This window comes from Diadema setosum, chromosome 21 (assembly GCF_964275005.1).
Source record: "Diadema setosum chromosome 21, eeDiaSeto1, whole genome shotgun sequence".
NCBI lineage: Eukaryota > Metazoa > Echinodermata > Echinoidea > Diadematoida > Diadematidae > Diadema > Diadema setosum.
This window is the reverse complement of record NC_092705.1, coordinates 2,257,853-2,272,781: the sequence shown is the minus strand read 5'-3', so window position 1 is coordinate 2,272,781 and position 14,929 is coordinate 2,257,853. Positions and strand designations below refer to the sequence as shown.

General features: G+C 37.4%; 1 protein-coding gene across 1 annotated transcript; it reads left to right on the top strand.

The window, feature by feature from the left end:
- The first annotated feature begins 10,711 nt into the window (after positions 1 to 10,711).
- Positions 10,712 to 11,764, top strand: LOC140244805 (carbohydrate sulfotransferase 2-like). The gene has a single exon (XM_072324418.1). It carries the CDS (start codon positions 10,712 to 10,714, stop codon positions 11,762 to 11,764), a length of 1,053 nt encoding a protein of 350 aa, XP_072180519.1.
- Positions 11,765 to 14,929: the final 3,165 nt, after the last annotated feature.

Below are 14,929 nucleotides of genomic sequence, written 5' to 3'. Positions count from 1 at the left end.
TTTGTTTATGATCATCACAGTGGAAGAATTGCAATACTGAGGCAGTCATACTGATGATGCTATGCCTATAGATCTAGTCTATACTGATGCATGTGTAGTTTTATGAGAGTACAAAGGATAATAAACTGCTCTCACACTGCACAGCTGTGTTACACTCCGAATCACGGTCAGAAGCTCACAGACACTAGACAGTCCACAGCATCCACACCACGCACATCGAGTTCTTTCTATATTTAGTGATTTAAAGTCTATTAATTGACACTCAACAGCATTCGGCAGTAGGAATATTCACAAGAAATCATACTGTCTCTCCTTTCAGCACCATACCCGCTCTCAACGTCTAAACCATGGACCTAGTAGGTCCATGTCGCTCACCTGCCGAAGACCACAGTCCCACACGCCTAAGTCTTTGTAGGCAGACTCACACGATAATGAAGTTGTTCTGTTTTCGAATTCTGTTGACGGAAAGAACGGTTCTAAATTGGACGGAATTCGGTTTAAAAATTAAAATACCGTTCACGAGTCAGAATAGAGTCTAGATTCTAGTATTCCAGACCAAGTACTCGTAGTAGCACCAAACATTTACAACACCTGCACCTGTTCGCTATAGGTGCGTCCCGATCCTCTCGGCTCTCCTGCAGCAAGTGCAAGCTTAGCCCGGCCCCGCGCGCCCCGTGCAGCAGGCGGGCGGGGAGCGTGTGCGCTGGAGTTCAAAAGATCAACGCATCAAAGATTTTAGTGCACAACCATACAGCACGTGCGGAGGACGAGTTGATCCATCTCTTCTTCTTCTTTTTGTTACTCCGATAAAGTGCTGCCCTCAAATGGTCGAGGATGAACGCACTGCGAGAACATGCGCATACGCTGCACCGGGGCAACAGAAATTTGAAATCAGGTGAAAAATATTTACAGGTGCGAGTAATAATCTCTGGATGAAGAGTTACATCCTACAGAGTTCCCTCAGCGCAGTTTTGAAGGCGATGAGGGATGGGTATGTGGCAGGATCAACAGGCAGGCTGTTCCAGTCCCGGATGGTGCGTGGGAAGAATGAGTTGGCATACGCTGTAGTACTCCTGGTGTGGGGGATAGTGAATCGGGAACAGTGTCCTCTGGTAGATGTTGAGAGCTGGGTCAGGTAAGTCTGCCAATGGATGTCAACCAAGTGATATCTGATCTTATACATCATCATTTTATTTATTATTCAGCAGACGATTTTGGGAGCGACGTTCCTGCACCGGAGGCCACTTGAGATGATCCAGCATGGCTGTGACGCTGCTAGATCTTTCGAAGTCGCCCGTGACAAATCGAGCTGCACTTCTCTGAACCTGCTCAAGCTTGTGTATGTTCCGTTGTGTGTGTGCGGATCCCATGAAGTCGCTGCGTATTCGACAGTTGGTCGGATGAATGTTGTGTAGACAGCTTCTTTGACTTTTTGGCTGCTATGACGTAGACACACAATGAAGACACACATGGAGTAGAGGAGGAGCAGAGGGGATTGAGGGGCGGGGCTGTAGACCCCATCATAATACACTATAGAAAAAAAGAAAAGATAAAGAAGGTACAAACACATTTTGAATGTATTATGTACCATTTGCGGATAGAAAAACTCAGCTGTAGTGCTTCAAAATAGTTATAAAATATGAGTTAGGGATAGAAACAACCAATGCAAAAATTTGAATCAGTAATATTAATGTTAAGTGTTGTGACATATACAAAATGTGAACAATAGTCATAATAAAACTGTTTCTACATTAAACCGTCTACAGTTAGGGTTTAGTGATAAAAATAGTGATATCTCCTTATATTTTAGGCTTTGTTGCCAATTTTTTACTTGGTAGGATGATTTGTGATACACCTGACCTACATATCATGCACAAATGTGGTATCCTGGACATTTTTTTTTTTCATGTTAGACGAGCAATGTTATCAATAATAAAGTTTGAAGTTTGAAGTTTGAAGGTTTTATTAGCAACAACATTTGAACATGTACATTTTCAATCATTATACAATTGTATTTACATACATATATGAAAAGAAATACTTATCTATTACTCCTTTACAATAACATGATTAAATGAAGACATTTGAGATTTAAATGCGATACATGTAGCGTAATTCTACAAAGTTGTTGTTAACAAGGAAACCAAAAGTTAGCACACGTGCTAGTAGAGATTGGTCACCTTGATCTTCATACTAAAAGCTAAACACCAACGAAAAATTATTACATGGTTGGTTTGTTAATATTTAAATACAACGTACATCATATATTTTCTAACATAGAAAAATAATTATACTTGATACAATATCTATTAGAGAAGGAAATCTGCAAGGCATTTACGAAATGTAGATCTTTTGCTTTGTTCACGCATTTCTCGTGGCAATGTGTTCCAAAGTTTTGGTCCTAAGTAAGAAATTGAAAATTGTCCCTGTGTGGTTCTAAATTTTGGTAAGTACAACATTCTTTTTTCATTTGTTCTTGTCCTGTAAGTATGATGCACAATTTGGCAATAGTCATACAGAGGGTGCGGAATAGTTCCATTGCAGAGATCGTACATAAATGTTAAAACTGAGAACTTATGTAACCTAACAACATCTAGAAGTTTGAATCGTTGGAACAATGGTTCTGAATGTGTTCGTAAAGTCGAAAATGTTATAGCTCTCAGAGCCATTTTTTGAGAAATATGTATACAATTTAAGTGAGATTTATAAGTACTGCCCCATACTTCAATACCATATAATATGTGTGGTTGTATAAAAGATTTATACAAAAGCACAAGAATGCGCTGCGGAACATACTGTCTTAATTTATACAATACACCTACTTTCCTTCGAACACATTTATTTACCAATTGAATGTGAGGTTTCCAAGTGAGATGGCAATCAATCTGAGTTCCGATAAAGGATGCAACACTCACTTCATCAATGTCTGTGTCAGATAGTTTTATTGCACCCCTCATCGAAACTAACTGGCGTTTTCTTCTGATTACCATATAATTTGTTTTCTTTAAATTGATTGTAATCTTATTGGCATTGCACCATGCTTGAACTTTGTGCAGGTTTTCATTTACTTCATTCACATCTATTTCTTTTTGGCGAGCAGCATAAGTATGAAAAATATTTGAATCGTCGGCAAACAATCTGAATTTAAAGAAAGAGCAAGAGCGTGGCAAATCATTTATAAATATCAAAAAGAGTGTTGGCCCCAAAACTGACCCTTGCGGGACACCACAAGTTATAGTCTTCGGTGTCGAGACCATTCCTCTATAAGATAGCAGCTGAGATCTGTTGGACAGATAATCAGCAAACCATTGAAGTGGAATTACACGAACACCATAATGAGCCAGTTTACATAGAAGAATATCATGATTTATCGTATCAAAAGCCTTTTTAAAATCTATAAAGATACCAAGTGTTACTTTTCCTTCATCAAGTGATGTCATTAGTGTATTTACAAGATCAATTAAAGACAATTTCGTACTGTATCTTTTACGAAAGCCATACTGGTGTTTATAAAAAATATCATCGGACTCAAAAAAATCAACCAGTCTATCATTTACAATTTTCTCTAAAACCTTTCCAATTATTGGCAGAACGGAGATAGGTCGGTAATTTCCAGGGTCCGATTTTGGTCCTTTTTTAGATATTGGTGTTACTTTGGCTATCTTTAAGGCTTGAGGATAAATTCCAGTTTCTAAGGACAAATTAAAAATGTAAAGCAATGGCTTACAAACAAAACTTGCTGCATCCTTTAATAATCTTACTGGTAAATTATCATATCCATGTGATTTCTTAGAGTCTAATGCGAATAAAATATCGAACACTTCTTTCTCTGTAACTGGCCTCCAAAATAACGATTTATTATTCTTTTCCCCCAAAACGATTTATTATTCTTTTCCCCCAAGAATTCTTTAGATTAATTTGTGTTTCAGGAATCTTAGTGGCCAACTTTGGTCCTACAGTAACAAAATAGTCATTAAGCTCTTCTGCTATTTCTTTTGCAGAAAAAAACAGATTTAACTTCGTCAACTTTATTAACCTCCAATTCTTCAATTTCTAAACCTGCAGTATGTTCTTTACCAGGATTTAACAACTCATTGACTATTTTCCATGTTTTACCCGAATCTTGCTTATTATCATTAAACATACTACTATAATAAACCCGTTTGGCATTTTCAAAACAGTAGTTAGAATATTTCGATATACCTTGTACTCCCTTTCATATTTTAGATCAAAATTTGATGACCTATACTTTTTATACAATTTGTGTTTCTTTTTAATTGATTTTAAAATCGCCTTTGTTACCCATGGATTTTTAGGGTAACATTTTGAATGACTAGTACTATTGTTCTTTCTTAATGGAGCATGTTCATCACATATTTCCCGAAATATACCATAAAATACAGAATATGCATCATTAACATCTTTACACTTATACACAAAATCCCACCTAGCATTGGCTAAGTCTAAACAATATAAATCGACATCATAATGTTTATACGATCGTACAACTTTCCCAAAAGTTGGGACGATACTTTTAAAATAAAACATACTTTCAAAGACAGTAAAGATTGGAAGATGGTCTGAAACATCAGCCTCGATAACACCTGCATGTATATTAAACATATCCATATTTGTATACAAATGATCAATCAAGGAAGCAGAATTTCGGGTTAATCTAGTTGGAAATGAGATCACTTGAGACAATCCAATACAATGCATGACAGTTAGAAAGTTTTCTGAATCTTTTCCAATATCAATAGGATCGATGTTAAAATCACCCATAATCAAACAATTATGTCTATCCAATTTTAAAGAATGCAATACATTCAAGAAAGATTCTTGGAATTCTGTAATGTTGGTATTGGGTTTACGATAAACAACACCAACAATGACCTTCTTTTTATCACATAAAAGCTCAAGCCACAGGGATTCTGCATGTGCTATTGCAGTGAAACCAAGCCGTTTATATTTTAATGATGAGTTAATGTAAGCCCCTACACCTCCACCCCTAACATTTCCGTGGCGGCATTCAGTCTCAAGATTATAGCCCTTTATTCCCAGTAAAGATGTGTTACTCACATTCCACACTTCCGATAAACCAATGATATCAAAATTTGAACTTAAACTACATTCATACAAGTTTTTTAGCTCATCGACATTTTATTTAAAGAACGAATGTTAACATGTGTTACTGAAAAAGATTTTGCCATATGTCCCTGTAAAACATTATCGAAATTACTAGGAGTTAGACGGTATGATTTAACATTCATATTACTTTCGTGGTCAATGGGAGGGTTATCGGCCATGTTAACATATTATGTGTACTCTTAGAATAATACAGTGTTAATGTGCTTTCTTAGGCAAGAACATGAAGTTTGAAATCACCGTAATCAACGTCGTCGATTCCAATGTCAAACAAGTCATCAGGGTTGCGTAAGATCTTTTGTTCACCGTTATGCAGTTTGCCGATGATGTTCCCTGATTTGGTTTTCGTTTTCATCACACTCTGTGAATCCTTGGCCCTGGCAAGCACAGCTAACCGCATCGGGGTGAGGTCCTCGTTGATGAACAGACCTTTGTACTGGTCTCTCCCCTTTAACTTGAACCGTGCATCATACAGCTCATCCCTTCTCCTCCTAGCCACAAACCTGACGATGGCCTGTCGAGGTTTGCCGTCGGTTCTCTGTTTTCCAACCCGATTGCACATGGAGATGTCATCGGGTTTGATGTCGACACCAACTTCTTTGGCTATGTTGCATACTTTTTGGATGAGAGCCTCACCTGTCTCCTCCTCATTCTCAGGGAGGCCGTTCACCCGCAGGTTTTCCCTCCTCATCTCCTGCTGGATCTCGTCTTGTTTGAATTGCGTACGAAGGAGGTATGGGTTTACGATCTCCGTCACACTCGCCATGCAGGCATCTTTTACAGCCTGCACAATAGCAGGTACTGCAGCTTTAACCGCTGCTTGGACAGCAGTAGCAACAATTGTGGACATGTCACCCTGGGCAGCTCTCGCCCCCATCTGGCTGAAACCCTCCAGCTGGTCTAGTATACCGTCCAAGTTAATGAACACCCCATTCCCCTCTGGTTTGGGCCCTGCTTTATCCTCCATGCCCCTCATTTTTTTGACTGCAGTGTCTATTCCCCCGTGGGCGATAACATTCTCCTTGGCCACGTTGATATGACAATGATGGAGTGCGACCACGCTGTGGAGTGAGGAATTTGCCTGGATTCTTCCCTTGTTTTGGACGACCCATACTGTATGCAATGCAGAGCACTGGTAGCTATTAAATACTGCAGGACAATCCCTAAAAATGATGATCACAAAAAACTCAAGTTTCGTGGATCCAAGAGTGATAAAACATGTCCAGAAGGTTCCTGAGGCTATAACGATCCAAATATGGCAGTATGATGGACCAGCTCCAGAAATAACATGGACAAAATACCGCACATTTGCAGAGCAGAACAGGGCATGACCTGAAGGTTAGAAATTGCTCAATTGCTCAATATATATAAAGGAAATTCAATTGATAGCTAAAATTTAAGCATGGGCGAAACACGCTATAGTAATCAAATATGTTCACTGAATGTGCAAAAGTAATAGGCCTACAAGGGTAATTTCAAAATTGCAAAAAAAAATAAATAAATAAATAAAAACATAATAAAGTCAAGGAAACTTGAAATTCATTTACTAGTTCTGGTCATCTGTTGTACCAATTCTCCTCATATTAATCTTTACACTCGATTTTGATACTGGGACCTATGATACGCTCGACAAACTTGCTTTTAAGTAGGTTCCATCATTATTACACCTTGACCTAGAAAATATAGAATATCATATAAGTATATAAAGATATTTTTCATCGGTTTTGGACGATAATATAACTGGAGGTTATGACATTGGTAGAAGCCACAACCTCCTGTTACATCATAACGGCTTTGTGCAATTGCTCTGATTCGTCTACCCTCTTATACAGGTGTTGGTTAGCTTTGGACGACCTGACCTCTCGGGCGATCTTCCAAACTGTCTGTGGAGTCTATATACAACTTTTAAATTATCACTGTGGAACTGATTTCTCCTCTTCGTCACACCCATGCAGATTATTCAATTTCAGAATAAGGAACCTTATTTCATTTTCGAATTAACGATAACTCCGAAATTATGAACATCACTAACATTTGTTTTGCAAGAGCTCCTTAATGTTTGTTTGTTTTTTTTTCTTTTGCAGCACTGCCCAAAATCATTTGGATGAATGAAATATCAAATGAATATAAAATGTATGAAACATATCAATCCATCACACTCTTACTCAACAGAATGGAGAAAAAATAGCCATAAAACTACTGCAATAAAACAATCTCAAAATATAAAGGTATGGGGAAACCGATGCAGTAGGGTTAACAGTTGCTCTGACAAAACCATACGTTACTCTGAGATACGCAGTTTTGCTTGTCTAATTTGTCTTTATGAAAATGCTTGCAGTGCCATAGGATCTGGCAGACTGCAGACCAGCTATAGATTGTAAAAACGTTTTATCTTATGAATTTAGTACGTCTGGCGCCGTATGTAACTAGAGATAAGTCATTTCATTCATTTCATTTTCATTTCATTTATTTCCACATCCTGATAAAAAGCATTTACAAAAAATACAGGAATGATACATACACAGTAGGACATTGCAACAATACAAGAAAAATAAGTCCAACTTACAAGGATTTTACAACAAGCAAATACAACATAAAAGCAGCTATTTCAGTTTGTGGAGGGATCAACATAGACCGTTGGTCTTTCTATGGCTGATCCTAAGTGTTACAGCAAAGAATAGTTACATTGATGCAATACACACATGAAAAACTATACTACAAAAGTGCACAATACATATAAGAAGGCAAGAGTAATCAAAGTGTGGTGCTTGTACACTGCATAAGACTTCAAATTTACAGTATATCTTTATGAACAAGGAATGATTTGTATCTTCTTTTAAATATTGAAAGTCTATTAGACAGCTTTATCACATTTGGCAAATCGTTCCATAGAACAGGTCCCGTATATTTGAAAGTGTGTCTTGAAATGCAATATCTAAAATTTGGGATATACAATCTATTCATCTGTCTAGTATTATATTTATTCTTATTTTGGATTAAGGAAGTATCAAGAAAACCTGGCAAAATGTTGTTTATATATGTGTACATGAAAACAGCGAGAAAAAATTTGTTCATATCAAAAATCGTCAATAAGTTATGTTCTTTGAATAGAGGACCTGTGTGGCTAAAAAATGGTCTATTGCTGATCATACGGATTGCACGCTTTTGTAAGATAAAAATACGCTGTAAAAGATACTTTGCACAATTTCCCCATATTATGTTGCAATAAGATAATTGAGGCATAATCAAAGTGTGATATAACTTAATAAGAATTTCAGAAGGTACGATTGCACGTATACTATTGATTGCACCTATTGCTCTAGAGACTTTACAGCATACTTCATTGACATGATATCTCCATGTTAAGTGATCATCAATGATAACTCCAAGAAATTTGGTAAAACGAACAACTGGAATTTTAAAGTCAGCAATCTTAGCATCAAAATCATCTGTGTTTACTACTTTATTTCTTGATCTAAATATCATACATGATGTTTTGTCTGCATTCAATTTCAATTTGTTGACTATGAACCATTGATTAACTTTCTCTAGTTCACAACTTAAGATTGCACTGATACTTTGTATATCTTTACATGAAATAAAAAAAACTAGTATCATCTGCATATGAGATCAGCTGCAAACAGTTACTGGCATACTGTAAGTCATTAATGTAAAGTATAAAAAGAAATGGACCTAAAACTGACCCCTGGGGTACACCGATATTTACAGTCACACAGGGAGAAGAAAAACCATTAAATGTTACATATTGCACACGATTTGAAAGATAACTCTTAAACCAATCAAAAGCTGTTCCTCTTATTCCATAAAACCGCAGTTTACTCAACAATATATAGTGTGATCAATACAATCGAAAGCCTTTGACAGATCAAAAAATATTCCTACCAATAAGTTTTTATTCTCAATGGAAGTTGTAATTTTGTCAATAAAATCTAATAATGCCATATAAGTGGAGTATTTTTGTCGAAATCCAAATTGTTTGTTGAATAATATATCATTTTGGGAGAGGTAAGACATAAGACGAGTATGGACAAGTTTCTCAAATATTTTGGAAAACACAGATAAAATAGAAATTGGTCTATAATTTGATAAAATACTCTTCTCTCCTTTTTTGTATATTGGTATAATTTTGGCTACCTTTAATTTATCTGGAAATATACCCTTCTCTATGGAAAAATTAAATATATCACACAATGGAGTTACAAAATAATATATTGACTTTTTTACAACCGAAGAATCGATATCATCATATCCAGGACTCTTATTTGTTTTCAATTCCCGCACAATCTTAACTATTTCGTCTATATGTATAGGCTGCAAGAAAAAAGAATGTGCAAATGATGTATGTGGCAAGAATTGCATAAAATTTGTTTCAGGTTCAGGTAAACTGTGTGCAAGTTTAGACCCTATATTACTAAAAAATATATTGAATGTATTGACAACAGTTTGAGGGTCAGATATAACTTCACCATCGTGTTCAATTTCTAAGTTTTGCACATCCGTCCTAGTTCCATTCAATACAGTATTTATCAATCGCCACGTACCTTTCATATCATTACGTACATTTTCAAACATCTTACTATAATACTCTCTCTTACGTAAACGAATTGCACTGTTTACCATATTTCGATATTTAACATAGACTAATCTTCTATATGGTGTTGGACCTTTTATGTATTTTCTGTAAAGCATATTTTTCTTTCTGCATAATTTCTTTATGTCGTCAGTAAACCACGGATTCATATCACTTCTAGGGGGTCTTTTCTCTTTCAATGGAAAGCAGTGATTATATACATTGAGAAATTGTTGTATAAACGAATCAAACATACCATCAACATCATTTTTAGCATACACTGTTTGCCAATTCGTATCAGTAAGCCTTGATTGAAATTCACGTACATTTTCCTCAGTTATCATTCTCTTATACTCTTTAGGCTTTACATTCAAACTTGGACAATTATGATGATCAACGATTGTAAAAATACCAAAATGATCACTTACATCAGCCACAAGAGTACCTATTTTCATTACATTTTTTGCATCATTTGTAAATATATTATCAATCAATGTTGCAGTCGTTTTGCCATGTCGAGAGAATCCAATAGATATGTTGTGTTTTAATAACTGCACACATGCGTATACTTTGTCTTTTTCCCCTCTCCAATTTGAAAAGCAAACAAAGTCAAACCTATCTTATTTGTTTCTATGATCTCATTCCACGCTCTTTAAATATTCACTTTCCAGTGCACATACTAGGAATCGATATCGGCCTAATTGTTTCTAATACTGATATGCGTTATTCAAACAATTCGCCTTGATTCGTGTTGTAACAATGAATGTGACGTGTTGACGAATGAATTGATTCCATCATTACTACAGACAGCAGGATAAAATCTCATTTCATCTTTGAGCCTCATGCTTTAACGCCCTCGTCTGGCTGGAGAAGGAATGAAACATGGCATCCATGTTGAGGGGACTACGAAATTCGCGGGGATGGTTTCTTGTATTTATTGGACTGTTATGCCTCGCTGCCTCTTTCATATCGGTCATGAACAAAAGCAGCTTGCGGGATATCCGTGTAATTGGTGAAAAGGTGAGACACAAGCGACCACTGTCGGCAGGGACGTCGAAACACAGATGGCCCGTGATCGTCATAATGACGCAGTGGAGATTCGGATCGACCATCGTCGGAGAGATTTTCAACCAAAACCTGGATTTGTTCTACCTCTACGAACCCCTCTGGATGGTGGATCATCTGCGCAGCACCGGCAGACTACCAGGCGGAACGTTCTCCACTCCAGCGCGCGAAGAATCTCTAAAATTCCTCAGCGGGTACGCGAGATGTCGCTTCAGCCCGCGATTCGTGGATAGCATTAATGGATGGGGTGGCAGGGAACGTAACGGAGCAATATGCCGCTCATCAGCCGAAGATTGCGTGATGCCAAGCGCAAAATGGACCCGCGAGCTCTGCTTGAAGTTTCGCGGCCGTTTGGTGACCAAGCTACTCCGAGTCGATCTAGATCTACTGAAGACATTAGTCGTCGAGGACAACATAGACTTGAAAATCATCCACCTTGTCCGTGATCCGCGTGGGTCGGCTGCCTCACGCATTCACTACACACTAGCGTATGCGCAGGAAGGGGACCGTGATCAAGCTCTCAACACGGCCAGTCGACTACAATCTCTGGGTCTTCTCAATTTCACACTCAAAGAGCGAGACTCCATTCCCGGCATGTGTAAGTGGCTTCGGGAGAATGTGCAACACTCCTACCCGCTCCCAGACTGGCTGACCGGCCGTTACTACCTTGTCCGATACGATGACTTTGCGGATGATCCTGTTGGGGTGACGAAAAGATTGTACAAGTTTACCGGACTCCCTCTTCCGAGTAATGTAGTTGAGTGGGTCACGCGGACTACTGCTTCAAATAATTCCGGGAGTGGAATTTTCGATGTGAACAAGGATTCCAGCGCGACTGCTAGGAAATGGATGTCGGAACTCAACAAACTGGAAATCGAACAAGTGGAGGAGGAATGTATGGATATGATGTCTATCCTGGGTTACAAGAGATATGATGATATCATTAAGGGTGATCAAGATTGACTAAAGTGAACTATCAACATCTTTAATTGTGTTAAAATGTCGCAGTTAGAAACAGGTTATATTGCACAAGATCTTTCCAACATTTTTCATGTTAAAACCCTTTCAATTTTTTAAAGATGGAGAAATAATAACTTACGTTGCAGAATGTTCCGATTTATTTTATTAAATGCATTTATGAGAATTGTATGCCCTAACTTGTATTTTCAGAATAAGGTTACTATATTATGATCGAAGTTATCATCATTGTTAAAGGAAGAAGCCTGAAACATAAACATGAGTTATGCAGGCCTCACTGTGTCCCCGAAGTTGAGCAAAGATCGATATACGATAAAAGAACATTTAATGTTCCGATTTGGCTCTGATAGTATCAACAGCTGACCATTCGTGAGGGCATTTTATGACCATCGGTTGAGTTTCTCATGCTCCAGCAGCAAATTCCATGGGCAGTTGCAAAATCTTCGCGTACAGCCACCCCTTTTCCTTCATGTGTCCATTATTCATATCTTCGTGTAGTCTATATACGTGTGCCGTTCGGGTGCCATCGACCTTCCATAGGCTTCGAACCCGCTTAACTATTTGATCGGCGTTTGACCAAGTTCTCTGCTAACTTCGCACGAAATTAAATAATACTTAGTCGTTTGGCCATCTTGTGTGAATTTCGTGACAGTGTGACGTCACCCCAAAGGATCCATCACACGACCAATTGCGATACCTCGGTGGGTGCTTGGCTTGCTGCAGGGCATATACGGAATGACCAGGATAAAGTAAGGAAAGTCCAGTTGTCGCTGTTGAAGTATCGTGCGTCGTTTTCGGTAGCCTGTGGCTTTGATACTTCTCGCCAGAATTTTCCATGACATCGTGTCATGATTATTGCTCTTCAGCAGCAGAACAAAACAGCCAACAGTTTTGAGGTGCACCGTCCAAAATGTGTAACTGACTGAGTCGAAGCTGTAACTAAAATAATCGTCTTTTCTCTATTCTGAATTATTGACAATTACATACGAATGTATCATAAACTTATAGTTTGGGTAATTCTACTGCTTTTGCCATGAAGGGAGATTTATTTTTCGAAATTCAAAAGTGTGTTTAGTACCGAGTGTTCTCTTTTTAGAACAATCTTGAGTATATGAATTATAGATATTCATGTGGGCCTATGTATTAAATTCATGATAATACAGAATTTATAAAATATGTGACGTCGTAGCGATAGTATATTATGATTTTATAGACATTTTTACATGGATATTAGTTGCTTTCTGAAATCTTTGAGGGCTTCCGTGGCGGTAGAACGAAGGATGGTAGAAGTCTTAATGGCGCATCACGTGAGATAGGCCTATTCTTTCTCTTAAAGACGGCAAGAACATGCTTTCCGAAACATCAGGAGTGGGTAGGCCCTTTTCATGGTCACATACTACATCCAAGAAAGAATACGTGGTGCACTGTTAGTTTCTTTCTATTCTGGCAAAATTAAATCAGTACATTTACAAAGTCGATTGTAGTCTTTACGCTGTTGATAGAGGATACTTGTCTTGATTTCAATAAAAAGACGCCGAATGTAATCTAAAGAGTTGACAATCATGATCATAGACTCGTGTAACAGGCTAACATCCTTCGTGTAACAGGCTGATAAGACTCCCGACTCCCGAACGGAGGACCGCGAGTTCGAATCCCGCCCAGTGCTTACATCCTTGGACAAGATGTTTTTACCCACAATGTCCCTCTCGACCCAGGTGTATAAATGGGTACCTGGCAACGCTAGGGTAATAATAATAGCAGGGCCCTCTGGTAGAGCAGTGGCAACACTGAAGAGGCTACCCTGGGTAAATAAGACCTTATTATTATTATTATTATTATTATTATTATTATTATTATTATTATTATTATTGTTATTATTATTATTATGTGTTTAAGTTATAATTTTGTCTTCACTGTGATTGTGTCTATGTCGAGTGTTATTGAGTACTCTAATGGACCCTCACAATTCATACTCTTCATCCACGCTATTCAACCTTTTTTTTTTTAAACCGGAGGCCCACTTCAGTTTCAGTTTCTTCTCCACTTGTACATAACAGAAAATGAGTATAACAATATTGAACATATTATGCACAAGTCATGAAACTCTAAACAAAATTTCACATTACAAATATATGATAATATGGAATAATACATAAATTTCATTAAAGATCTTTAAGTGTATACAGGTGGAGGAGACAGTACTGTTATTAATGAGCAAAACGCTGGATTTGGACAACGGCCTCTGAACATAATATGCCTTGTAACATTTTTTTTAATTTAACTATAGGAAGGAACGGAACACACACACGTAGAAGAAATAACATACATTTTAAAGAATTTTAAATGTCATTTGACCAAAAAGGACAACACAAGTTGGAATGTATAATGACGAAAGAAAGAAACAAGACAAGATAAAAAACAAACAAACAAACAAACCGAGAATAAGGGACCCGAACAAAAAGAGAAGAGAGGAGAAGAAAAGAAAAGCGATGAGATACAGTGATCAGGAGTTAGGAACTATAGCAAAAGCGTAATTTTTAATTCAAGTGGTTCATTGCAAAAAATAATGTTTTTATAGGATGATTTAAAACATTGTAGAAAAGAACTGCGTTTAAGGTCATCATTCAATGAGTTCCATAAATCTGAACCATGATGTCTTAAATGCGATCCTCTTGAGGCCCAGTTAGATCAAATAGCAACCTTTTTTTTAATTTGTTTTTTTTTTTACTTTATTTCATTTTTTGGCGGTCACCTGCGAGAATTTCGCGCCCAACTGTTGAGAAGTGCAGCTCTATATCAAGGAGTATGAGCGTGTTATACATAAATAGGCCCTATTTCATGTATATATATATATATATATATATATGTATGTATATATGTGTGTGTGTGTGTGTGTGTGTGTGTGTGTGTGTGTGTGTGTGTGTGTGTGTATGTGTGTGTGTGATTGAGGGATTCAAATTCAATTTTAATTCAAGGAAAGATGGAGATTGTCTGGACTATAGGAGTGGATAAAAAGTGCCTCCAAGTTAACCTGTTCCATACTGAATTCTGAAATTCCTATAGACATAATACACAGGCAACCATGAGGTTGAGAAGAATGTCATAAGCCAATGCAGGATAAACATCATAAGTATCATTTAATTTTCGTCA